We start from the raw sequence: 27,630 nt of genomic DNA on the forward strand, positions 1-27,630 counted from the left end.
TCCTAAAATAATAGCTTATCTTTACCTTTTGTTTAGAAAGTTAAAATTTTCCCTGCCCCATTTGCTCAGTGTGTAGAGTGTCAGCGCACACACCAGCGGGTCTCAGGTTTGATTCCTGGTCAAGGGCTAGTTCCTGGGTTTCAGGGTCCATCCACACCTCCTGGAGGCAACCAATTGATGTGTCTCTCACATCAAAGCTTCTCTCTCCCTCTCTTCTCCCCTTCCTTCCACTCTCTCTTTGGAAATCAGTGGGAAAAATATCCTCAGGTGAGTAATGATTAACCAAGAAAAAAAAGGAAACTCTTAAAATTTAATCAGATTTATTCATATTTTTATTTATGGTTTGTGCTTTTTTCATATTATTGTCTTCTAAAAGTTTTGCAGTTTTGCTTTTTACATTTAAGTAAGGATCTAATTTTATTACTGTTTTTTAAAAATATGGATAACCAGCCCTGGTCAGTGCCACTCAGTGTTTAGAGTGTTGGCCTGAGTATCAAAGGGTCGTGGGTTCAGTTCCTGGTCAAGGACACATACCTGGGTTGTAGGTTTGATCCCCTGCCTGGTCAGGGCTAGTGTGGGAGACAACCAATTGGTATGTCTCTCTCACATTGATGTTTCTTTCTCCCTTTCTAAAAATCAATGGAAAAAATATCCTCGGGTCAAGATTAACAAAAATAAACCAACAAACAAACTATATATAGATGTATATGGACTACCAGTTGTCTGAGCACATGTTTTAAAAATAATGTATCCCAGAGGTTACCAAATGTTTTCTGTAAAGGGCTAGATAACAAATATTTTGGGCTTTGTCAATCAAGAGGAAAAATTGAGGTTATTATATAGGTACTTATATAACAAGAAAGAAAAAATTTCTGCAAATTTTTAATAAAATTTTTTACTAAGTTTAAATGATAACGATAGTAATTTTCTCAGTGCAATACAGGTCTGCTAGTGAGAAGAATAGAATTCTATTTATTGGGACTATATTTTGCTTTTGGAGGGGGTCAAAGTTAGTGTTCCCTGTCATCAAGTGATTGCAAATGTCCGCCTCTTAATGATTTGTAATACGATTTTACATTCTTCATCTTTGAAAATGTGCTTTCACACTGACAGGTACTGCCAAATACTCATATCAGTCCATGAGCATGTGATTTTACTTGAGCATATTTATCACTTAAAAGGCATTTATAAAATTCTATTAGAATCTTTTCTGATATCTTTGCCTTTTAGCATGTCTCATTACATTGTAAATTAATGATTGAAAATTAGGTGGAAGCTCCTCAGTAGCACAGTTAAAAGGGCTTCCCCCAAGGTCTGAAAAACACGATTAGAACTGTAGTTTGCTTGGAAAACATATTGCTACAAATTTGTGTGCAAATGGAGGTATGACTTTTTCTTTGAACTTTGACAGCACAGAAGTGTGTGTGTAAAAAGCAGTTTCCCATTACTTGTGATTCAGATAACATTAGTTGTTGAAATGACTTTACCATAAGATAAGTTTGCATATAAGAACTGTTTTGTAATTTGAGTTGAATTCATTAAGAAACATATCAAGTCTGCAGCAGAAGCTAATTTCCAAAGCCATTTGAGGTTTGATAATACTGGTTGAAAATTTTCAATCTTGGCTCAAAACATTGCAATAAAATGTTCCCATTGCTAAACTCAAACTACTCCACAGTAAGGGCAATTCAAGAAATTCTGCTTGTATTTCTGATAAAATTTCACAGAATTAGTGATTGTAAAGTTTACAAGAGCAAATAACACCACTGGTTCACTACGACATGATAGATTCATGTATTTTTTGCAAAGTACTGCTGATGAATAAGACAATAAATAATCATGGGCTTGGAAACACCTCACCAAAGATAAATTTGTCCAACTAAAGCTTTTCTTCTGCTCTATACATGTTTTTACCAACATAAATGTGGTAACATTTTAGGTTGTATTGTATTCTTGTTTTCTCAACCTCTTTGAAAATGATCTTGTCTCTAGTTCTTCCATGAAGAATATTCATAGAGGCCCTAGCCTGTGTGGCTAAATGGTTAGAGCATCGGCCCATGGACTGAAGGGTAGCAGGTTCAATTCCATTCAAGGGCACTGACTTCAGACATTGGTTGCAGCCTCGATCTGCCGACCTGGGGCGAGTGTGGGAGGCAACCAATGGAAAAAAATATCCTTGGGTGAGGATTAATAACAACATACAAGAATATTCATAGAGGCTAATTCCTCAGTTGCTTCAAACTTGGCACTGACTCCTCAAATAAAGAACAACCCAGCAGTATTGGTAATATCAAGACCAAAATCTTAATGATTTGCTTTGTTTTTATTTGACTCAATATTTCTAGTATGTCAACTCTTCTTGCAATAGTTCTCACCCCAAGTCTGATAGCCTTAAGCAAGTTTGTTTTCTGTGGATAAATTTCTTAAGTTGCTACCAACACAATCTAACTACTTGTTGGCTAACTCACTTGCTTGGCTAACAAATGAGCCACTTAGAAACTTAATTTTGTTCTATTTTCATTTTTATCTTTTGTGAAGAAATTTTACTCTACTGAGATTTTATTTTAAATTTTTTAATTTTTCTGATTGTTGCAATCCTGTGAGTTGGGAATATTGTAACGAATGCTTAGTCTTGTCAAATGAACTCTGAGGATTGCTAGAAATAAATGATAGAGAATTATTTAAGAGTGTTGGAATTTGCAAATGGGAAACACAGCTAGGCAAAAGCCCAGAAATGTTCCAAAGAAGAAAGGAAGGTTAAAAGTTTTTATAGTAAAAAGTACAGTCTTGAGAATTATCATTTCTACTAAGTTCTTAGTCCTAGGATTGGTCCAGGATGGTTGTCAGCCAGATGTCAGGCAGTGAGGATGATGCATGCCAGATGGTCCAGAAGATGGGTGCCAGGAGGTCTGGTGACATCCCAGTGGTTTGGGTAAAGGATATCAGATGGATATATACATGAGTCATTCAGGGGATAACCAGGTGGCAATTAGAGGGTTATCTGGAAATATATATAGATAGATACAGGACTGGAAAGTTAAAGAATGGAGTCTCTCATTATGCCTCAACCTTCATAATGTTAATTTTAGCAGCTTGGTTAAAATAACCCCCAAGATTGTCTCAGTATATGTACTTGGATTTAAATACATGAACTCTTAACTGGTAATTTTAGTGACTGAAAGTGGATTCACAAAAGTTGGTTTCTTAAATAACAAATAAAAATGAGTTGATGGCTACTTTATTATAAAGAAAATAATTCCGTATTTTTGTTTTGAAAATGGTTTGAAAAATTGACTTCAGCTTTTATTTTCAGTACAGGAGCAGTGGGATAATGAAGCCAAATAAAGGAAGACAGGTTAAATAAGTTAGAAGAGAGGTTTTTTGTTGTTTTGTTTTGAGAAAGATTGACATCTTAGAAGAACCTCACCTTTCCAAAAATAATGATATGTGCATATAAATGTTTGAGACCACATGATTTAGGGAAAGGTAATGACAAGTTGTATAATTACAAAGTTAGCTCCCCAGGTATGCTCTTTTTTAAAAAAAATATTGTTGAAAATATTACATATGTACCCTTTTTCTCCCATTGACCCCTTATTGCCCACCCCTATCCCCCACCCCAGGCCTCCACCACCCTATTTTCTGTGTCCGTGGGTTATGCACACAAGTTCTTTGGTTGATCTCTTCAGGTATGCTCTTTGGACCTAAAATGATTGAGCACTATCTATTAGGCCTAGAAATAACAATTTAAGACTAGAACCCAAGTTGCTGTTTTCTCTCTGTAATGAAAATGAAATCTTGAATTATGGTAAAGTGTGGCTAAAGGATAATTTATTGCATATTCTCCTATCTGTGGACATTTGGGTGATTTCCAATATTTCTCTTTTATGAATGTCCTCTGTTAGTGTTTTCTTTCAGTGTGCATTTTGCTCTTTGATTTTGTTTATGATGTTTTGTTTTAAAAAAGTTTTAAATTAGAGTGTTGTGAAATCTTTCTATTTTTTCCTTTATAGCTTCTGGATTTTATGTCTTGTTTAGCACAAATTTTCTTATTCCAGTGTTATAACTATTGTCTCTTAAATACTTTTAGAATGCTTTTTCCTTTTAGCTCTCTAATCTATCTGGGATTTATTTATGTGTTGAGTGTAAGGTAGAGATAGATGGCTAGTTTTTCTCCCTAAGTGAATTGTCTTTTGTTTCAGCATCATTTATTGAATTATAATAAACAGTGTTGCAATAGTATTATAAACATTTCTCGGTTTCTAGAACCTGTTCTCTTTCATCTATAGGTTTTCCTGTACCAGTAGACTGTTTAATTTCAGTTGCTTTAAAAGACTTTTTATAATTTATAAGGCAGTTCCCCCTCATTGTTGTCCCTTTTCAAAATGTTCTTGGTCCCTGGCAGGCGTGGCTCAGTTGGTTGGAGTGTTGTCCTGTTCCATACACCAGAAGGTAGTGGGTTTGACTCCCAGTCAGGTCACATGCTCAGGTTGCGGTTTCATCCCTGGTCGGAGCACATATGGGAGGCAACCGAGGGATGTTTCTCATATCAGTGTTTCTGTTTTTCTTTCTCTCTCTCCCTCTCTCTCCCTCAAATCAATTTTTAAAAAAGTATATTCCTCGGGTGAGGATTAAAACATTAAAAAAAAAATGTTCTTGGCATTTTTTGTGTTTATCATCGACATGAATTTTAGAGTCAGTATATCAAATTCCACAAAAATCTTTGGGATTTTAAAAGTGGAATTGCCTTGAATACTATATACGTTAATTTGGGGGAAGAATTTATGTCTTTGCAATATTGTAAAGTTTTCTAGTTTTCTTTATGTATGCTGTGTTAAGTAGTAGTGAAAAGAATGGGTTCTAGTGCCATGCTACTTGAGTTCAGTTCCTGGTAAGCTTGGACAAACCTTCGTTGTACTTCAGTTTCCTCATCTGTAATATGGGAATAATACCTCTTTAGGGTTATTAGGAAGATTTAAGTGGGTTAAAACATGCAAGTTAATACATTTAAAATGTGAGCTATTGTTATTAGGTTTATATTTAAGTATTTTATAGTTTGTTACTTTTGTGAATAGGAGCTTTTATTTAAATCTCATTTTAATAAGTTATCTTTGCTACATAGGAAAGTTCATGCTTTTTGTTCATGGTTCTTGATTTTGGATACTTTGCTGAACTCTTTATTACTCATTTAAAAATTTTTCTTGAATTCTCTAGGTAGTCATATTTTGCAATTATTTGTTTTAGCTTTCACTATCTTGGCCTCATAATTTTTCTATTTATGTATATTTTGAATCTTTTTTTTATTGATTAGGACTTCCAATGTAGTGTTGACTAGAAGTGATGATAAAGAGCATTTTATCCTTAACTGTCTTTAAATGGATTTGATGTTGACTTAGGGGAGTTAGTCCTCTATAAAACAAAGGTGTGTGTGTATGTGTTCTTAATTTGTTAAGGAGTGGGTTTTGGGTTTTTATTAAATTACTTTTATTATACAAATAATAAATGGACATGTTTTCATTACAAAAAATTGAAAAAGTATTGAAATTATAAATTAAGGCACAGAAATTCTTGTATCCTGTTTTACTTCTATTCCTCTACACACACACACACACACACACACACACACACACACACACACACTTAGAAGCCTGGTGCATGAAAATTTGTGCACTCGGTGTGGTCCCTGAGCCTGGCCTGCACCCTCTCGCAGTCCGGGACCCCTTGGGGGATGTCCATTTGCAGGCTTAGGACTGCTCCCCAGGGGATTGGGCCTAAGCTGGCAGTTAGACATCCCTCTGGCAGCCTGGGAGCCCTTGGGGGATGCCTGACTAACGGCTTAATGCTGCTGCGGAGGTGAGAGAGGCTCCTGCCACTGCCTCTGCGCTGGCCAGCCATGAGCCAGCTTCTGGTTGAGCAGTGCTCCCTCTATGGAAATGCACTGACCATCAGGGGGCAACTCCTATGTTGAGCATCTGCCCCCTGGTGGTCAGTGCGTGTCATAGCAACCGGTCGATTCGCCGTTTGGTTGATTTGCATTTAGCCTTTTATTATGTAGGATTACTGTTACATTTGTTTTGTATCCTATTATTTCATTTGCTATACCTTTATATACATTTAATGTATACATGTATACTTATAATATTTATCTTTATGAAACTAGGTATTAGATTTTAGCTGATATTTTGTTTCACTTTGTCAGTTTTAAGTGCATATCATATATCAGGCCCTCTTTAGGCAGTAACATTTTTTGTTCAACAAATGTTTCTTAAATGTTCCCTAAGTACCAAGCAATGTCTTAGGTGCTTGTGAAAGAAAAGAAAAGCCTTGCCCTTTGAGCTGACATTCTAAAGGCCCACATAGGAACAGTAAGAAAAAAAGTCAAGTGATGATAAATGGTGTGAAAAATGTTAAAGCAGGGTAAAAGAGGATAGAGATTGACTGGGGTGCTATCTTCGATACTATGGTTAGAAAAGGCATTTCTGAAAAGTGGGTATTTCAGCAAAGATTTGAAAGAGATGGAGCAGCCATGCAAATACTCATCTGGGGCAAGAGCTGAGGGAATAGCAGTCACGTAGGCCCTGTTTGGAATGTTCAAGAAACAACAATAAAGTTATTTGGTCAGAACAACTACAAAAAAATGAATAGAGTGGGGTGGGAAAGGAGGTTGTATAGGTAATGGGGGAACATTATATGGAGCCTTAGGGCTGCAACAACACTGGGTGGCTTAAACAACAGAACCTTGTTTTTCTTCATTTCTGGAATCCAAGTCCACCTAGAAGTCCAAGGTCAAGGTGTTAGGTTTGGTTTCTTCTGAGGTCTCTCTCTTTGGCTTGCAGATGGCCACCTTTATGCTATGTCCTCACATGGCCTTTCATGTGTGTGTGGACATGTCCAATATCTATGGATCCAAATTTCTTCTTATAAAAACAACAGTCAGATTAGATTAGGGCCACTCTAATGGCCTCATTGTAACTTAATAATCTCTGTAAAGGCCCTGTTTCTAAAAGCAGTCACATTCTGAGGTATTAGAGGTTAGGATTTTTGCAAAAGACTTTCGGGGAAACAGTTTAGCCTATCACATTCTTGATCTGCTTTATTCAGGCTGCTGAGGATAGATTTGAGGTATGTGTGTTGGGTGGGGATGAGGAGTAAGCTGGAGTATTGAGGTTATTTAAATGTGATTTTTGATGTGGAAAGGAGAGAGATAAAGCCATGTATTCAGCCTTCTATCTTAATCAAGTCCTTCTTTTCTTTGTACCTTAATATTTTCACTTTCTGCTAGACAAACTTTTTTCTTATCAGCAAGGCTCAAATTAAGTGTGCCTTGTCTCACAGGCCTTCCCTGATTGCTTCCTTCTTTCTAATATTATGTGTTTACCTCTATCAATTTGTATTGTACTGGCTTAATTGTATTACATGGTACTAGACAGTGAGTACCTGATGGTGAGGAATGTGGTTTTATTCTTTTTTACCCTTAATGTAGCATGGTATCTAATACATTAAAAGCTGCTAAGCAGCCTGGCCAATGTGGCTCAGTGTTTGAGCATCAACGTATAAACCAGGATGTCACGGTTGGCTTCCAGGTCAGGGCACATGCAGCTGGGGGCTCAATCCCCAGTAGGGGCATGCAGGAAGCTGCCAATTGATGATTCTCACTCATCATTGATGTTTCTATCTCTCCCTCTCCCTTCTTCTCTGACATCAATAAAAAAATGTTTTTAAAAAGCTGCTAAGTAAATGCTTATTGAATAACACGTAAGAATGAGTATAAACAGAAGTTTGTAGTAGGCACCCATCATCAAACTGGCATAGCAGTTTTACTAAAATAGGATAATCATCTCTCTACTGTGGATTTAGTTTTCTTAGAGCTATATTGAATTTTTAGTCCATAAAAGCAGCTTTGGTGACTGGTATAAAATATCAAATACATTGTATCAAAGGGAACCAACAGAATTTAAATGTATGACATTTTGCTTTAATGTTTAAGCTTACATGACTGCTTCGTACATTGGGGGATATGTTTCTCTTAAGTCTTCTGGTCTGGTAGAATGTTTATTAAATACTTAAAAACTAAAAAAATAGTAAGGTGGTCTGAGTGGGGGCTTTAACTTCTAAGATTTGGTTTTTGAATAACTATTTTCATAGTTTAAAATTTAAAAATGTAAATGGTAATTTAAAATGTACACTGTATATAGGGGTGGGCAAAAGTAGGTTTATAGTCATTCATTTGGAAAATAATAATTAATAAATAATAATACAATAATAAACTTGCATATTCACAACTATAAACCTACTTTTGCCCACCACTGTATATAAAATAACAATGTAGTGTCTCACATCCTTTCTTTCCAACTACTCAGAAACTGATAAGCTTTTTTGAGGTTCCCCTCCCAGAACAACCACTTTGATTAGTTTAATTTAAAATAGTGTTGGTTTTCCTGTGTGTACTTGAATTTTTTACAAAATTTTTGCTAAGCTGATCACTTGTATTGTGTATTCTAATAAATTGCTGACTCAAATGTATTTTGTTTTGTTTTGTTTTAGATACATCAAATTACAAAATGGCTTGCAGGCACTTTTGATTTCAGACCTAAGTAATACAGAAGGTAAAACAGGAGACGCAACAGATGATGAAGACGAAGAGGAAGAAGATGACGAAGAAGATGATGATGACGATGATGACGACGACGATGATGATGACGATGACGACGACGATGATGATGATGATGAAGATTCTGGAGCTGAAATAGAAGACGATGATGAAGAGGGTTTTGATGATGAAAATGAGTTTGATGATGTTGATGAGCATGATAACAATGATCTTGATGCTGAAGTTAATGAATTGGAAGAATTAGAAGAGAGGGCAGAAGCTAGAAAGAAAGCCACTGAAAAACAGGTGATTCATGTCTATTATATCTTTTTCTAATTTGAAAATTCTTTGGGATAAGTTCTAAACTTATGTTTTATTTCCTAATGGCAAAAATGAAATCTGTATCTTTTGATCTTCAGTAAAGGTCTATTTTGCATAAAGGTTACATTTATAAACATTTTGCTCTGATTATAAATGTGAAAAATGTTTATTATAGAAACATGGAGAATAAAGACAGACAAAATAACCCTGGCCAGTGTGGCTCAGTTGATTCCAGTCAGGGCACATACCCAGGTTGCTGTTCGAACCATACCTAGGTTTCAGTTCAGTCCCTGGTCAGTTGGGCTATGTGGGAGGCAACTGATGGATGGTTCTCTCTCACACTGATGTTTCTCTCTCTCTCTCTCCCTCTCTCTCTAAAAAAATAAAATAAAATAAACAAAAATTAATAAAAATATTTTAAAAATAACCATAACTCTCAGAGGTAATCACTGGTAATATTTCATTATATCTGTATTTATGCATATTATATATTTCCAAACAAATGCTGAGAGGTGAGGATCTGCATAATTTTTAGCCTTGGAAAGAGGAATAAGAAAGAGTATTATCCTTGGAGAGAATGGAAAAAGAAAAAGAACAGGGATAGTATAGAATCCTTGCCTGGGACTGTAGTTCTAAGAGTCCTCATATGGGTAATTGAACATGATTTCTCTCCTTTTATGAGAAAGCACCGAAAATCTGGATAACTTACAAGTAAATTGGAAGAATTGAAATAGAAGTGAGGAGTTGATCTTAGTGTGATATATAACAATCAATGAATAAAGAGGATTAATAGGGAGAATTTCCATCTTTGGATATCTTTTGAAAAATGCCTCCTTTTTGCAGTTGGAAGTTCCTATATTAGTGGGTCATATTTTCTATGCATTAAAGTGGAATTGGTCAAATGTTTGTTAAATAAAGGTAGTCTTTTGAATATTGATAGTACATTTAACATGTATAGTCCACATACAAATGAATTAAAGTTCAGATTACTAAGACTAAAATCTAGATGTCAGATGTATTAGATTGTAAAGTGATCAGTCCTCAAAGATGTGAAGGTGTGAGATACAAGTAATAGATAGGTTTTAAATAAATCCTTTGATAGTCACTCTTCTGTAAAAATTATTTTTTAAAGAAGATTGTGCCAATTCTTTCACTAAGTTGTGAAGGGATTGAATCTTATTTGCTCCTTGCTATTCATATTATGAGTGATGGCTGTTTTGGTATGGCATGATAGGTCAAATGGTTTTAGCTTGGAAAACCAAAATACTGGGGTTGGGGGAGAAATGCATATATATGCCACTTGATAGTCTATACCAGTGATGGCGAACCTATGACCCGCGTGCCAGCGGTGACATGCGAACTCATTTTTTTGGTTGACTTTTCTTTGTTAAATGGCATTTAAATATATAAAATAAATACCAAAATTTTAAATCTTTGTTTTACTATGGTTGCAAATATCAAAAAATTTCCATATGTGACATGGCACCAGAGTTAAGTTAGGGTTTTTCAAAATGCTGACACGCCGAGTTCAAAAGGTTCGCCATCACTGGTCTATACTAAGGTCTTTATAAATAAATTGGGAATTAATAAGTTCACTTTAAAATAGATCTCATAATTCTACATAGAATATTAACAGAAAGGAGGAATACTGACAGAGTGGAAAGAGTACTGACAATCAGGAAATCTGAGTTCTAGTTCTGACTCTGTCCGTATGTTTCTGAATGATCTTAGGCCTTTTCATTATCTTATTTTTTACTCATTTCTAAAACAGGATTAGATTACATATTTTTTGAGGTTCATTTTAGCTCTAAGACTGATTGTGTTATAACTTCATAACTGAACATTCCCTATCTATAAATTTCTTCCTATATTTATTAGTGGCTTTTCTCATGCTTTGGACTTTTTTATATCTTCTATCAATTGATAAGCAAAACTCAGGCTAAATTTTAAAAGTTGTCTTGACAGTCAATTTTACTGTCAAGACATAGTAAAATACCTTAGATTTATACAGCAATGGTGAATCCCTTTGACAGATGAAGATATGTATGCAGTATTTTTGGTATTCCTTTTTATTTTGCTTCTGTTGATCAAATTCAAAATGCTTAATTTTTCTAGAAGCAGCAAGGTCAGATTCTAATGATCCTTTAAAAAATGGTTTAGATACTGCCTTTCTTTTCTGAGAACTCAATATGGTACATTCCTTCATAAAATATTGATAGTTAATTTTCTGGGTGATATTAGAAAAGAATTGAGGAACCTAATGTAGTTTGAAGAGGAGATCAAATTGTTTTGATTCAGATATGGGTACATTAGTGAAAAGAAAGATCCCATGATTGTAATAATGGAAAATGGTTTATATTCATTGAATGAGTAAGTGTCTGCAAAAGGGAGATACAGTATTTTAGATAAGAGTAGGCTTAAGAATAGCATAGAATTTTGCAATGGTTTTATGATTTAATTTTTAATTGAAAAATGTGAACCTTGTTTAAGGTGAATATGAGAATTAATATTGGAAGTGAGAAGAAAAAACTTTTGAGTGTTGGGAGAATATTTACCTATTCAAGAAGTTAACTACTTTTCTGGGTCATTGTTTTTGTCCCCTTATATTTTCCTCCAAAAAGGAAATTGTTTTTGATTTTTGAGATCAAGGCTTGAGAAAATAACAAGATTGAAATTTAAATATATTATATACTGAATTATGGTTTGTTCAGGGCTTTCTTTAGTGTATTCTTAAGTATGAATTTCTGAAGTATGAATTTCTTGGGAAGTTAATTCTCAAGTATGAATTTCTTTTCTAGCAATCGCAGAGCCCGTTTTTGCTGTGGTCAAAGCTGACTGCTAGATTGTGGTTTAAGTCACCTTATACAAAAATGTCTTCAACCCTGCTGGTCGAGACAAGGAATCTTGATGGGGTAGTTGGAGCTGAAAGCAGGTTAGGCATTTATTAAACATCACAGAACAGATTAAACTGTGGCTTGAAAAAGGGGCTATTTCTCTGTTTTAACTGAGTTTATGTGCCTAACTCTTTAAAATATTAAACAGTAGCAAGTGAGGCATTTTGGTTCTTCTGAAAACATACTTTTCATTTTCTGACACGTGGTTTGACTTTATATCAGCTACATACTATTTTTTAAAAGCTCTCTTTTTAAGAGGGTAACCATTTTCCAAACAATTTGGGTCTTCAAATGTTTAGCCCTTTAAAATTGACATTTGTAAAATTTGGGAAAGTTAATAATTCAACTTCCTATCCTCAAGGATTTAAAAAGGAGTGTTTTTCTTTCCTTTTTGTGTGTCTTTTAACTTAACAATGACATATGGTATACCCTAGTCATTTTTAAAATGTGTACCTCTTGACCATCTATTTTGTTAAAAACTCTGGTTTTCCCAAGCTATGGAAAATTACTATCAGTTGATATGTAATGTATTTTATATAACTTCAATAAGTAGTGAACAACTGGTGCCTGTACAACCAGATGGACACCAGCTCTCAGGAACCTATTTAAAAGTCTCACTTCGCTATACTGCTTCTGTCTCCAAGTCCCTTATTTGAATCTGGATAGGAATGAAGAGGGAGGGAGAGAGAGAAACATTGATAAGAGAGAATCATTGATCTGTTGCCTCCTGCACACTAGGAATGGAGCCTACAACCTCAGCATGGGTCCTGTTGGGGAATCAAACTGTGACCTCCTGGTTCATAGGTCAACACTCACCTACTAAGTCATGCAATAAACTTGTTCCTTTCTCTCTCCTTTACAAAAAAAAAGTGAACTAAAAACCTCTTTAAAATTCAGTTCTGTAGTATTTTAATAGCTAAAGATTTTCTTTTTTAACCATTTACTTCTCGTCTTGTTAGATGTTTTCCTAACATGTTACTTTATGCCCTGTTTTAATAAAAACAAAAAATTTTACTCTGGCCAGTTTCTCAGTGGTTAGAGCGCTGCCCATGCACTGAAGGGTCATGGGTTCAATATCCCGTCAAGAGTACATACCTGGATTGCAGGTTCAATCCCTGGCCCCAGTCGATATGTCTCTCTCACATTGATGTTTCTCTCTCTCCCTTCTTCTGTCCTTCCCTTTCTCTCTTTTTCTTCTGCTCCCCCCACCCTTTCACACTCTAAAAATCAGTGGAAAAAATATCGTTGAGTGAAGATTAACAAAGAAATAAAAATAAAAACAAAGAAAAGTTCTGAGTAACATTGAGAAGTTACTGACCACAAAGCCCTTTAATTGCTTAGAGATCTTCGAGGTAATCTAAGGTATATTATTGTGTAGATTTCCTGAATCTAATAAATCAGGAAACAAACTTCACTCAGAATTCTGAAATGCTGACACAAAGTATTATTTTGGTTGGCTAGCCAGTCGCTCTTTGCTTTTTTTCTGTTTCTGCTTTTCCCCTTAGGTCTGCACCTGTTCAGCATTTGGCAGGGTGGCAAGAGGAGGAGCAGCAGGGTGAAACTGACACAGTTCTGGTGAGTTTCACTTTGCTGCTCCTCCTGATTATCAGGGAAAGAATTTTGTTACTTTCTATTGGAATACATCCATCTCCAAGTGGATCCTTAAGATGAGATCACAAAATTATTCCTTTAGTATTGACTCACTATTTGTATGTGCTCTGCTTACTCCAGTCTGCAGCGGCTCTTTGTGTTGGAGTTGGGAGTTTTGCTGATCCGGATGACCTGCCTGGGCTGGCACATTTTTTGGAGCACAGTAAGATCTTTGTAAAATATTATTCCTGGTGTTTTCCCCCTTTAAATTTGTATGAATTGATTTCAAAGATAACTAACTGGCTTGATAGAAGTATATGTTTAACAAGAGAAAAGTCTAAGAAAAAAATCTTTATGAATATCACAGGTGAAGACTTAATTTTAATCTCCTTTAGTGTATTTGTTTTGAGGACTAGAATGAAACAACTTAGAAAACTATTTGAAAATGTAGGTTTTAGCTCAGCTGGTGTGGGTGAGAAGTTGAGTGTCAACCAGGAGGTCACGGTTTAATTCTTGGTCAGGGGACATGCCTGTGTTTTGGGCTTGAGCCCCAGTACGGGGGGAGGGGGGATGCGGGAAGTAGTCGATCAGTGATTCTCTTTCATCATTGAGGTTTTTTATTTTAGTTAGTTTGTTTTTTTAATATATTTCATTGGTTTTTTACAGAGAGGAAGGGAGAGGGATAGAGAGTTAGAAATATCAATGAGAGAGAAACATCGATCAGCTGCCTCCTGCACATTCCCTACTGGGTATGTGCCCACAACCAAGGTACATGCCCTTGACTGGAATCGAACCTAGGACCCTTGAGTCTGCAGGCTGATGCTCTATCCACCGAGCCAAACCAGTCAGGGCATCATTGGTGTTTTTATCTCTCTCTCCCTCTCTCTGAAATCAATAAAAACATTTTTAAAAAATTTATTATTATTCAGGTCTGGTAAGGCCAAAAGATCATCAGATAGTTGCCAGTCTCTAGGAATTTAGGCTAGAACCATGGGAGGGGTAGTCTCTTCCTGGGTTAGGCAGGCCCCAAGATGTCATAGCATCAGAAATACAGAAAATAAATTTGAAAAAGAAAAAGAAAAATTAATATCTAAAGTAAAAAGGCACGATTACTATAAAACAAAATAGAAAATAGTTTAATCTCATTAAAACCTATATAAATGCTTTACAGTTATACTTAAATTTATATTTTTCCTGAATTACTCATTTCATATTTTATATCCTGGTTTTCTAAGCTATTTGAAGGTAAACTTCTCACCTTATGAATTTTTATTGTAACAATCTGCATAAATGCTTATGTTTAAATTTTAACATTATCACAAATCATATTTCTTTAAAAATAAAATGTTTAGTTTTTGAGTGTAAAAGTAATATATGAGCATTATAGAAAATTATAAAAAACAAGTATAATGAAGAAACTATTATCCAGACATAACTATTGTTAATGTGTTGATATTATTTCTTCCAATATTTTTTCTTTATATGAGAAATTTCCTTGATAATACAAACATTATCTATATCTTTGTTTTTGTGTGACTCTGTGTTCTTTTCACTTAGTGGTATTCATGGGTAGTTTGAAATATCCAGATGAGAATGGGTTTGATGCTTTCCTGAAGAAACATGGGGGTAGTGATAATGCTTCAACTGATTGTGAACGGACAGTCTTTCAGTTTGATGTCCAGAGGAAATACTTCAAGGAAGCCCTGGATAGGTAACTAACTCAAAATGTATTTTTATTTTAATTATATAATGACACCTTACAAATTGAAATATTGGGCATTGTTCCATGGTATTTCTTTTTAAGCAGTACTCTAATTCTGTAGCATTGTAACAATACTTCATTTGGAGAAAAGAACATCTTTTCTCCCTTATTCTATAATACTTAGTCTTTTTATTAAAGATTAAACTGAAGCCCTTAAATACCTTTGGAGTTTTTTAAAACTCAAATACACACACACACACACACACACACACACACACACACTAGAGGCCTGGTGCATGAAATTCGTGCACTTGTAGGGGTCCCTCAGTCCGGGAGCCTTCAGGGGATGTCTGACTGCCGGCTTAGGCCTGCTCCCTGTGGTGAGCGGGCCTAAGCCAGCAGTCGGACAACCTTAGCGCTGCTGCAGAGATAGGAGAGGCTCCTGTCACTGCTGCTGCGCTCACCAGCCATGAGCCCAGCTCAGGGCTTCTGGCTGAGTGGTGCTCCCCCTGTGGGAGCGCACTGACCACCAGGGGGCAGCTCCTGTGTTGAGCGTCTGCACTCTGGTGGTCAGTGCATGTCATAGCAATCAGTCATTCCGCTATTCGGTTGATTTGCATATTAGCTTTTTATTATATAGGATATATTTTATTGATTTTAGAGAGGAAGGGAGGGAGGGAGGGAGGGAGAGAGAGAGAGAGAGAGAGAGAGAGAGAGAGAGAGAGAGAGAGAGAAACATCAATGATGAGAGAGAATCATTGATCGGCTGCCTCCTACACGTCCCACACTGGGGATTGAGCCCTCACCCGGGCATGTGCCCTGACCGGCAATCAAACTGTGACCTCCTGGTTTGTAGGTGGACATTCAACCACTGAGCCACGCCGGCTAGGCAATATTAGTTTTTCTAATTTATTAGAAAATATGGAAAATAGAAACACAAAAGAGATAAGATTGCTCCTATGAACATGATTAATGTTTAGTATATAAGCATCTATATTTTTTACTCTGTTGGATCATATTGTTATGTCCTTTTATGTTTTTAAACAAGATAAATCATTTTTACAAATCATATAATTTATAAAACATAATTTTAAATGATTGTGTATCATTTACATTGTGTAGAAATACCATAATCTGCTTAACCAGTTATATATTATCGGACAGTTGAGTTGTTTCCAGTTTTCTAGTATTGTAATGAATATCCTAATCTTTGTGCACATGCTTGATTGTTTCTTTTAACTAAGTTAAGAAGTGAAATTTTGAAGTATATTTGCACATATATTTAAGGCTTTTTCTTGTAAAATCTTTAATATTCACTGCAAAATTGCTTTTGAGAAAGTTTATATCAGTGCATTAGTAGAGTTTTGATATCACAAGGTTGCAGACGTAAGTCTACACTAGAATAAAAGAGTCATTTTATAAAAAATTCTAGATAAATGTAAGATTGAAATATAAAAAAAGAAATCTTGAATTTGACCAGTATAATGTAAGTCTCTTAAAGGTAGAAATATGTCTATTTTTTGTTGAGATATCTCCAGCATCAATAATTTGGTATATACTAAGATATTTGTTGAATTCATTATGTATTTATTTGTAGAAAAACACAAATGACCAGAAAAACTCAAAACGTGACAAAGGTCCAGTTTTCTGAAAGGAATTGTCTTGTGCCATAAGAGATTAACATGACCTTGAGAAATCTTTTGGGTAAATTTCAATAAGTTGAAAGTATATGCCATTATTCTCAGTGGAATAAATATTTATGTGTTTCTGAACCCCCAAATTAACAACTTTTTTTTGTTAAAACAATGTCAAAATCCCATTAAAATTGACAATTAAAAAAAATTGACACAATTACTTTGATATTTATAATAAGACTAGGGGCCCGGTGCACGAAATTCGTGCACTGGGTGTGTGTGTGTGTGTGGGGAGTGTCCCTCAGCCCAGCCTGCCCCCTCTCACATACTGGGAGCCCTCAGGCGTTGACCCCCATCACCCTCCAATCGCAGGATCGGCCCCTTGCCCAGGCCTGAAGCCTCTGACAGAGGCGCCAGGCCTGGGCAGGGGACCCTCATTTCCCCCCATCACTGGTTCTGCCCCCAGCCCAGGCCTGATGCCTCTGGCCCAGGCATCAGGCCTGGGCAGGGGACCCCCAGACCCCTCTGATTGCTGGCTCTGCCCCTTGCCCAGGCCTGATGCCTCAGCCAGAGGCGTAGACCCCCATCACCCTCCATGGCCTGATCGGCCCCTTGCCCAGGCCTGACGCCTCCGCCAGAGGTGTCAGGCTTGGACAGGGAACCCCCATCTCCCCCCGATCACTGGCTCTGGCCCCCGCCCAGGCCTGAGGCCTCTGGCCCAGGGATCATGCCTGGGCAGGGACCCCCATCTCCCTCTGATCGCTTGCTCCACCCCCCGCCCAAGCCTGACGCCTCTGACCCAGGCTTCAGACCGGGCAAGGGGACCATCATATCCCCCCAATCCCTGGCACCGCCCCCCACCCAGGCCTGATGCCTCTGGCCCAGGCATCAGGCCTGGGCAGGGGACCCCAGCCCCCTGCCCAGGCCTGATGCCTCGGCCAGAGGAGTTGACCTTCATCACCCTCCGATCACCAATTACCGGATCGGCCCCTTGACCAGGCCTGAGGCCTCCGGCAGAGGTGTCAGGCCTGGGCAGGGGACCCCCAGCTCCCCGCGGTTGCAGGCTCCGCCCCTGCCCAGGCCTAAAGCCTCTGGCCTAGGCGTCCGGCCCGGGCAGCGGGGACCTGCAGCTGCAGCGGCCCCGCGATCGTGGGCTTCGCTTTAGGCCCAGGCAAGGGACCCCTAGCTCCTGGGACTGCCAGCTTCGACCGTGCCCAGCTCCCATCGCTGGCTCCACCCCTACTTCCTGCTATCACTGGCCAGGGCGGAAAAGGCACCTGATTCTCTGATCATGGCTGGGGGGCAGGGCAAAGGCGGCCCCAGGGCCGCCTTTGCCCTGCCCCCCAGCTCTTAGCTCCCCCCTGGGTTTCCGATCACTGTTAGTGGCAGGGGGCTTCTTCCTGCTTTCCCTTTCGCCTCCCTGCACTGTGCCTACATATGCAAATTAACCGCCATCTTGTTGGCAGTTAACTGCCAATCTTAGTTGGCAGTTAATTTGCATATAGCCCTGATTAGCCAATGAAAAGGGTAGCGCCGTACGCCAATTACCACTTTTCTCTTTTATTAGTGTAGATAGAACATGGTGGTTTTTCTTCACTAATCTATAATTTGGCAGTCTACCTGTGTTTTTATAATATTTTATAGCTGTTTTTATTCATATACTTAAGGATATATGCACAGCACATACATTGGGTAGTCTGTTTATGTAATTAAACATTTAACTTCAAAAAACCCCCAAAAGAATAGAGACCAAAAGAAACCAAGGAAGGCAGTGCAAATGGTGCTCAAGATTATCTAATCCAATAAATGACAAACATGCAAATTAACCATACCTTCGCTATGCCTAAGCCACACCCACCAGCTAATCAGAGCGACTATATGCAAATTAACGCAACCAAGATGGCACCGGCAGCCACGGAGCTGGAGCGAGCAGGAGGCTTGGTTGCTCCAGTGATGGAGAAAGCCAAGCTTTCCGGCCGCCTCTGAGCTCCACTGAAGGCAATAAAGTTTCAATTATAGAAGGTAAACAAATCCCAGAATTAAAAGAAAAAAGGAAAAAAGGAGAGGCTGGGAGCTTCCATCGCTGGGGGGCTTGGCCAGCCTGAATACGACCCTCAGCCCCTCACCCAGACTGGCCAGGCACCCCAGTGGGGACCTCCCACCCTAAAGAGGGTGTGGCCAGCCTGAAAGCAGCCATCAATCCCTCACCCAGGCCAGCCAAACCTCCATGGGGTGAGGGTCCCCACTGGGGGGGGGGGCTTGACCAGCCTGCAAACAGCCATAAGCCCCTCACCCAGACTGGCCAAACCTCCATGGGGTGAGGGTTGCCACTGTGGGGGGCTTGACCAGCCTGCAAACAGCCACCAGTCCCTCACCCAGGCTGGCCAGGCACCCCAGCGGGACCCCCACCCTGATCCGGGACACCCTTCAGGGCAAACCAGCCGGTCCCCACCCGTGCACCAGGCCTCTATCCTATATAATAAAAGGGTAATATCCAAACTGACCCTAACAGCAGAACGACTAGGAATGACTGGCCACTATGACACACACTGACCACCAGGAGGCAGACGCTCAATGCAGGAGCTGCCCCTTGGTTGTCAGTACGCTCCCAAAGGGGGAGCTCTGCTCAGCCACAAGCTAGGCTGATGGCTGCCAGCACAGCGGTGGTGGTGGGAGCCTCTCCCACCTCAGCAGCACTAAGGATGTCTGACTGCAGCTTAGGCCTGCTCCCCGCTGGCAAGTGGACATCCTCCGAGGGCTGCCGGGCTGCCAGAGGGATGTCTGATTGCCAGCTTAGGCCCAATCCCCCGGGGAGCGGGCCTAAGCCAGCAGGTGGTCATCCCCTGAGGGGCCCCAGACTGTGAGAGGGCACAGGCCGGGCTGAGGGACTCTTCCCCCCTCCCCGAGTGCACAAATTTTTGTGCACCGGGCCTCAAGTTTTTCTATAAACTTAGAAAATCAGTAATACTCTGAGAGTGACTACATGTTTGCATAAAGGTTTCAGTTCTCCTGGTTCACAAAATCTTAAGCAGTGGACAAGTTGAATTCTGAAGTTGAAATCTTAAGCAATAGGACCAAATACAAAGAAGGAAAAAACCCACTTCACTGGGAAAAAGAATAGACAAAAGTTATGTTGAATAAATTGTGACTACCTCAGAGATGATGAAACAGCATAAAGTCTATTTAAAGAACTTGTTTCATTTCTTCTTAAAGAGGTTCTATACATTTTTTAAAAAAATCTAAGAACTGCTTCAGGAAATCAGAAGATATTTATACCTTTAGTTCTACTTAAAATTAAAAAGAACCTACCAGAATTAAGAAGAATGCTACTGGATTAATAGGAGAAATTAATAAGAATATCAAGTCATGATCATGCCACAATGGTAGACAGTGATAGAGCATTAAGTATTTGATATACTATAATAAACATGGTAATAGTATACCTCTACAGTTAAGGAATAAAAAGTCTTTGGATCATTTGTAAATGACTCATATAGATAGTGTCAGTATTTTTGAATAGGTCAGTAAAACCTAGTTTCCTCCCGCAAATCTCATTGTTTATCAGTCTCTTGGGACATTTAAGGAAAAAGTTGAGGAAAAGACTGAATTTTTACCCTAGTAAGTAAATGAGAATCGAAACAACTTTTGCCCTGATGGATTTTCTAATTTCAATAAATTTGAACTCTATAAGTATTTTCAGGGTGAGGGCCAGAAACATCAAAGCCCAGGACATCTACAAAGTGCAATATCTAAAGGAGAACCCCCCTCATAATAAGGTGGGACTCAACATTTCAAGATACAATCTCATTGTAAACAGAAAAAAAATTTGACAAAACCATTACTCTTTCACAATAAAACACTTAATAAACTAGGAATAAAATGAAATTTTCTCCACCCGATAAAGAGTATCTGTAAATAACCCACAACTAACATCATACATAATGGTGAAATATTGAAAGCTTTCCCCCACAGATTAGGACCCACATGTCAGCTATTACCACTTCTGGTCAACATTGAAGTGGAGGTTTGAGCTAGGGCAGTTAGGCAAGAAAATGAAATAAAAGGTATGCAGTTTGGAAAAGAAGTAAAACTATCTTTATTAGCAAGTAACATAATCTTATTAAAATGATTCTCATTATTTGTGAAGAATTCACCTACTCACTAAAATTTATTTGTAACTCCAAAATCAGTATGATGATTTTGCAGTCATTCATGGACATGTGAAAATTTTTATAAATTGTGAAAAGTTGAATTGCTGACACACATTCTCAGCTGAAGTTGAACAAGGCAACACCCTGCTTTTTTGTTTCAGCTTTCATGTAGAGGTGACCAGAGGATGGAGACCCTAGGGGACAGTATACTAGAATTAAAAGGAGCTCTGGCTCTGGAGCCAGTTGGATGGAGTTTGATGTCAGTTTTTCTCAGTTAATGTACAGATTATGGTTGATATTATAACCATAAACTCCGAAGATTTATTTAGTTTTATTTTTAAAATGTTTTTATTGATTTTAGAGAGAGGGGGGGGGGGAGAGAGGGAAACATCAATTGGCTATCTCCTATTTGTACCCTACTGGGGATCAAGCCTGCAACCCAGGCATGCACCCTGACTGGGAATCGAACCGACAGCCTCTTGGTGCATGGGATGACACTTGACCAACTGAGCCACACCAGCCAGGGCATATTTTATTTTACTTTTTAATTTAATTTTCTTTTTAAATTTAAAATTTTTACTTTAGAGAGAGAGGTGGGGAGAGAGAGAGAGAAACATTGAGATTTATTTTTAAATAGACAAGCTAATTCTAAAACTTATAAGTGTGGTGATTGCCAGGGGGAGGAAAATGAGGAGAAGTGGAAGAGACCTATAGGGGGATAATTAATTAAAAAATAAAATAAAGTGAAAAAAAAAGTATAGGGGCCTAAGTATAGCCAAGATACTTTTGAATTGGAAAAATAACAAGGTATCAGGAATTGACCTACTAGATAATAAGATTTATTTTGTAATTAGGACATTGTGTAAGCAAAGAGATGATGGAATAGAGTAGAGATCCTGGCAAATAGACCAATGTATATGTGGACACTTGGTTATTAATAGGGACAGTATGGAGCAGTGGGAAAGGGCTTTTTAAAGAAATGATGCCAAAACAGTTGGGCTTTTATAATGGCAGAAACAAAATTGACTCCCTACCTCACAACATATACAAAAAAATCAAGTTTAGGCGGATTATAGACCAAAAAAGTTTTGAGTACAGCTAAAAGTTTTAGAGATAAGTCTGAATTTAGCTTAAGTAAGAATTATCACATAAAATACAAGAAGCATATAACATGAAGGCAAATGATTGTGCATTATGTTTATTAAAAGGTACCATAAAGAGTATGAAAAACAACTAGAAAGTGGAAGAATATGTTTACAATACATTACATTTAGAATAACTGTCCTTGATTTTTAATTATTAGATTATATATATAATTATATGTAACATACTTACCATATGTAAATGGGTAATTATATATATTATAATTATTTCTAGAGTCAATAAGAAAAAGTACCACCTCATAGAAAAAAAGCAGTAAATAGGCATTTTACTAAAGAAGAAATTAAAATCACTAATAAATATATGAAATGGTATTCACTCTCATTAGGTATCAGGAAAATATAAATGAAAACCATCATGAGATTTAACTATCTACTTATATAAAAACCATGGGTGGTGTTCCTAACATATGGACTAACAGCAACTGAGCAGAAGGAAGTCAGTCCTACAGGGGTTGTCTTGGCAACGGCTGCGCCCTCCCCCAAGCTGTTTCCCAGAGCTGTTTCCTGTAAGGGTGGAGTTTGAGGCAGGAACCTGCATTGGGAGTATGGAGGCAGATCTTTCTAAAGCAGTGATGGCGAACCTATGACACGCTTGTCAGAGGTGACATGCGAACTCATTTTTTTGGTTGATTTTTCTTTGTTAAATGGCATTTAAATATATAAAATAAATATCAAAAATATAAATCTTTGTTTTACTATGGTTGCAAATATCAAAGAATTTCTATATGTGACACGGCACCAGAGTTAAGTTAGGGTTTTTCAAAATGCTGACACGCTGAGCTCAAAAGGTTCGCCATCCCTGTAATCTAAAGTATGCTGTGCCAGCACGGGGTGAACCTGAGTGGGGCTGCTGAAAGGCTTAGAAAAGACAGACAAGAGAATGAAAGCCGGGTCTCGCTGCTTCTTTGAGAGACAGAGACCACACCCACAGCCATGCCTTTATTTTATAGCAGATGCTACGAGGCAAAGTAAGGGCGTGACCAAGATGTTTACAAACATTCTGCTGGGTTTCAATCCTACTCAACTACATGCACCTGAACTATATCAAGGCCAAATCACTCAGGCACGTGGGGCCACGTGTTCTGACCATAGGTTCAGGCTCACAGCTACAGCTGTTGGCTATAATTGTGCTGGGAGGGCCCTGCCCTCCAAGCTGGGACTTGCATGTGGCAATGAGAGGACTGTGCCCTCTCATCAGTCCAAGGCTTGAACCTGTCTAAAACTCTGTACTGGCTCCCCACAATAAAGTTTTAATTCTGTTTCTTTGTTACTAATGTTGTGGTCCCACCCCATAACAAGGAAACAAAAGAAAATTTCCCCATCGAATTTCTGAATAGCATTACTCCTTCGGGAATGCCGTGTCATAAATTAAAATTGAAAGTGGGTGCAATCATCATGCTATTGAGAAATCTCAATAGTAAATGGGGTCTTTGTTATGGTACCAGATTTATTATCAAAAGATTACGACCTAACATTATCGAAGCTGAAGTATTAACAGGATCTGCAGAGGGAGAGGCTGTTCTGATTCCAAGCATTAATTTGTCTCCATCTGACACTGGCCTCCCATTTAAATTGATTCGACGACGGTTCCCCGTGATGCCAGCATTTGTGATGACTATTAATAAATCACAAGGACAAACTCTAGACAGAGTAGTCATGTTCCTACCTGAACCCGTTTTTGCACATGGTCAGTTATATGTTGCTTTCTCTCGAGTTTGAAGAGCATGTGATGTTACAGTTAAAGTTCTAAACTTCATCACAAGGGAAATTAGTCAAGCACTCTGAAAGTGTTTTCACTCTTAATGTGGTGTACAGGGAGATATTAGAATAAGTTTAATCATTTTATCAGTCATTGTTTTCATCACTGTTGTTTTTATATCATGCTTTTGTTGTTTTCATCGTTTTTATATCATGCCTCTGTTGTTATATCCTTTTGTTACTGTTTATTTATTAATAAATTTATATATTACTAGGGGCCCGGTGCACGAAATTCGTGCACTGGGTGTGTGTGTGGGGGGGAGTGTCCCTCAGCCCAGCCTGCCCCCTCTCACATACTGGGAGCCCTCAGGCGTTGACCCCCATCACCCTCCAATCGCAGGATCGGCCCCTTGCCCAGGCCTGAAGCCTCTGACAGAGGTGTCAGGCCTGGGCAGGGGACCCGCATTTCCCCCCATCACTGGTTCTGCCCCCAGCCCAGGCCTGATGCCTCTGGCCCAGGCGTCAGGCCTGGGCAGGGGGCCCCCAGACCCCTCCGATTGCTGGCTCTGCCCCTTGCCCAGGCCTGATGCCTCAGCAAGAGGCGTAGACCCCCATCACCCTCTGATCACCTGATCGGCCCCTTGCCCAGGCCTGACGCCTCCACCAGAGGTGTCAGGCTTGGACAGGGGACCCCCATCTCCCCCCAATCACTGGCTCTGGCCCCCGCCCAGGCCTGAGGCCTCTGGCCCAGGAATCATGCCTGGACAGGGGACCCTCATCTCCCTCTGATCGCTTGCTCCACCCCCTGCCCAAGCCTGACGCCTCTGACCCAGGCTTCAGGCCTGGGCAAGGGGACCATCATATCCCCCCAATCCCAGGCTCAGCCCCCCGCCCAGGCCTGATGCCTCAGCCAGAGGAGTTGACCCTCATTACCCTCCGATCACCAATCACCGGATCGGCCCCTTGACCAGGCCTGAGGCCTCCGGCAGAGGTGTCAGGCCTGGGCAGGGGACCCCCAGCTCCCCGCGGTTGCAGGCTCCGCCCCTGCCCCTGCAGGATGCCTCTGGCTGAGGAGTCTGGCTCGGGCAGCGGGGACCCACAGCTGCAGTGGCCCCGCGATCGTGGGCTCCGCTTTAGGCCCAGGCAATGGACCCCTAGCTCCCGGGACTGCCAGCTTTGACCGTGCCCAGCTCCCATCGCTGGCTCCACCCCTACTTCCTGCTATCACTGGCCAGGGCGGAAAAGGCACCTGATTCTCCGATCATGGCTGGGGGGCCCCCCAACTCTTAGCTCCCCCCTGGGTTTCCGATCACTGTCAGTGGCAGGGGGCTTCTTCCTGCTTTCCCTTTCGCCTCCCTGCATTGTGCCTACATATGCAAATTAACCGCCATCTTGTTGGCAGTTAACTGCCAATCATAGTTGGCAGTTAATTTGCATATAGCCCTGATTAGCCAATGAAAAGGGTATCGTCTTACGCCAATTACCATTTTTCTCTTTTATTAGTGTAGATTTTCATATACATTTTACTAATTTCCTTTCATCTCTCACACTTCTATTATAGAGAAAGGGCAAATAGCAATATTAAAATATCTCTGCTAATTAATTCCCTTTTTAAAAAATATATATTTTATTGATTTTTTACAAAGAGGAAGGGAGAGGGATAGAGAGTTAGAAACATTGATGAGAGACAAACATCGATCAGCTGCCTCCAGCACACTCCCCACTGGGGATGTGCTCGCAACCAAGGTACATGCCCTTGACCAGAATCGAACCTGGGACCCGTCAGTCCGCAGGCCAATGCTCTATCCACTGACCCAAACCGGTTAGGGCAATTAATTCCCTTTTAATGTGCACGAATTTTGTGCACCGGGCTTCTATTCTTATATATTGCTGAACATTTTAAAGTCTGACAATACCAAATGAGGGTGAGGTTGGGAAATTGGAGGAATTGGAACTGCTGATGCAAGTGTAAATTAGTATAATCACTTCGAAAAAGTTTGATATTATCTAGTGATATTGAACATGCATATGTTATTACCTAGGATTTCCTTTCCTACAAATATATGTGTATATATAAACAAACTTGTGCACATTTATAAGAATATTAATGTTTATGACAGCATTGTTTTTAATAGTAAATATGGGATATGCCCAATTGTCCATCAGCAGTAGAACGGATGAATAAATTCATGCAGTGGCATATTCTACTGTGTTGCAAATAAATGAAACAGCCACATATACCATCATGGATGAATATTAAAAACGTATGTTGAGTTAAATAAATTAGACACAAAGAATACATAGTTTATTTCTATATAAGGTTCAAAAACCTGTATTTTCTAGTACACATATTCTCAGGGGACATGATAGTGTTCTCTTTGGTGGCAAGTACTGGTTCTTGGGGGGGTGAAAAATGTTTGATAGGATAATAGTTTGTGGCCTCCAAAAGCTTAATCTTACATAACAAAATTTTTACTTGCTATTTCTCCTTGAGTGTTCTTTAAGTATATCATAAGCACCATTGACACTAATGTTGAGTTTGTGGAAGATATACAAAGTGTATGCAAGGTCAGGGCTACAAAATTGGTGGATAGATGATGGGAGTACTTTCAAATGATTGTTTGATCTCAGAGACATCCACTATAGGTCGATTGCACATATGTGGCAGTTGGTTGCCATTGTGGATGTTGTTTAATTTTGATCCTTCGTGCATTTGGGTGTGACTTTGGGTTTTAGAATTAAATAAGAATAATCTGTTTTATTATTTAATTCATCAAAAGTTATTTAACCCATCAATTATACCATATACTGAAAAGGAAAAAATGTTGACACTATCTTAATGATTATCTAGTAGCTAGTTAAAAGTTTCTTCTCTAAGTGAGCTTCAAAACCCAATTATCTACACAAATATTCATAACAGAATTATTCATGACAAAAAAGTACAAACAACTAAATGTCCCTCAACTAATGTATGGACAAACAAGATGTGGTATACATCCATATAGTGAATACTATTTAGTGATGAAATTAAAGAACTACTAATACAAGCTATGACAGGTAAACTTTGAAAACATTGTTAAATTTAAAAAGCCACTTATGCCTCGCTGGTTTGTTTGGCTCAGTGCATAGAGTGTTGGCCTGCGGACTGAAGGGTTCCAGGTTCGATTCTGGTCAAGGGCACATGCCCGGGTTGCGGGCTCAATCCCTAGTGAGGGAGTGTGCAGGAGGCAGCCAATCAATGATTCTCTCTCATCATTGATGTTTCTATCTCTCTCTCCCTCTCCCTTCCTCTCTGAAATCAATAAAAATATATTTTTTAAAAAGCCACTTATGAAAGACCACATTGTGTGATTCCACGTATGCGAAATGTCCATAACAGGCAAATCCACAGACACAGAAAATAAATTAATGGCTGCCTAGATGGGAAGGGCTAGTATCCAATTTCTTTGTGGGATATTGAAATAGCAAAAATTAATTTATAGTGATAGTTGCACAACTCTGTGAATATACTGAAAAATATGTGTACTAAATTTTACAGTATGTGAATTAGACCTCAATGAAGTTGTAAAAAAGTTTCTTCTCAGATAAGCAAAAGTTAAAAGTATACTAAATATTATAGAAAAGTTTTATGTATTTTGCTATTGATGGAAAAATTAATTTAAAAATTGATTCCATTGCTATTATATAAATGCTAGTTTGCATATATAATCTGATACATCACAATTTATATAAGTAAATTACATTAAATAGCAATTACAATTATAACATTAAGTGAAATACTAATAGCCTTTAATTTTTTTTAACTTAAAATTTTTATTTAATTATTTGTAACCATGCATTGAATAAAAAGTGGGCTTTATACACTTTTTATGTATAAAACCACAGAT

At 38.8% G+C, this 27,630-nt stretch overlaps 1 protein-coding gene across 2 annotated transcripts in view; it reads left to right on the forward strand.

Annotated features, from left to right (window-relative positions):
• The window catches only part of NRDC (nardilysin convertase), an 85,413-nt gene that overhangs the window by 7,835 nt on the left and 49,948 nt on the right, over positions 1-27,630 (forward strand). For both annotated transcript variants that reach the window (XR_009451987.1, XM_059689621.1), the window contains exons 2-4: positions 8,545-8,896; positions 13,537-13,618; positions 14,953-15,106. Coding sequence is in view for 1 of the 2 variants with exons in the window: in XM_059689621.1 (XP_059545604.1) it covers positions 8,545-8,896; positions 13,537-13,618; positions 14,953-15,106 (588 nt within the window). In the remaining variant the exon portion in view is untranslated. The remainder of the gene's footprint in view (positions 1-8,544; positions 8,897-13,536; positions 13,619-14,952; positions 15,107-27,630) is intronic.

Source organism: Myotis daubentonii, chromosome 3 (genome assembly GCF_963259705.1).
Source record: "Myotis daubentonii chromosome 3, mMyoDau2.1, whole genome shotgun sequence".
Lineage (NCBI taxonomy): Eukaryota > Metazoa > Chordata > Mammalia > Chiroptera > Vespertilionidae > Myotis > Myotis daubentonii.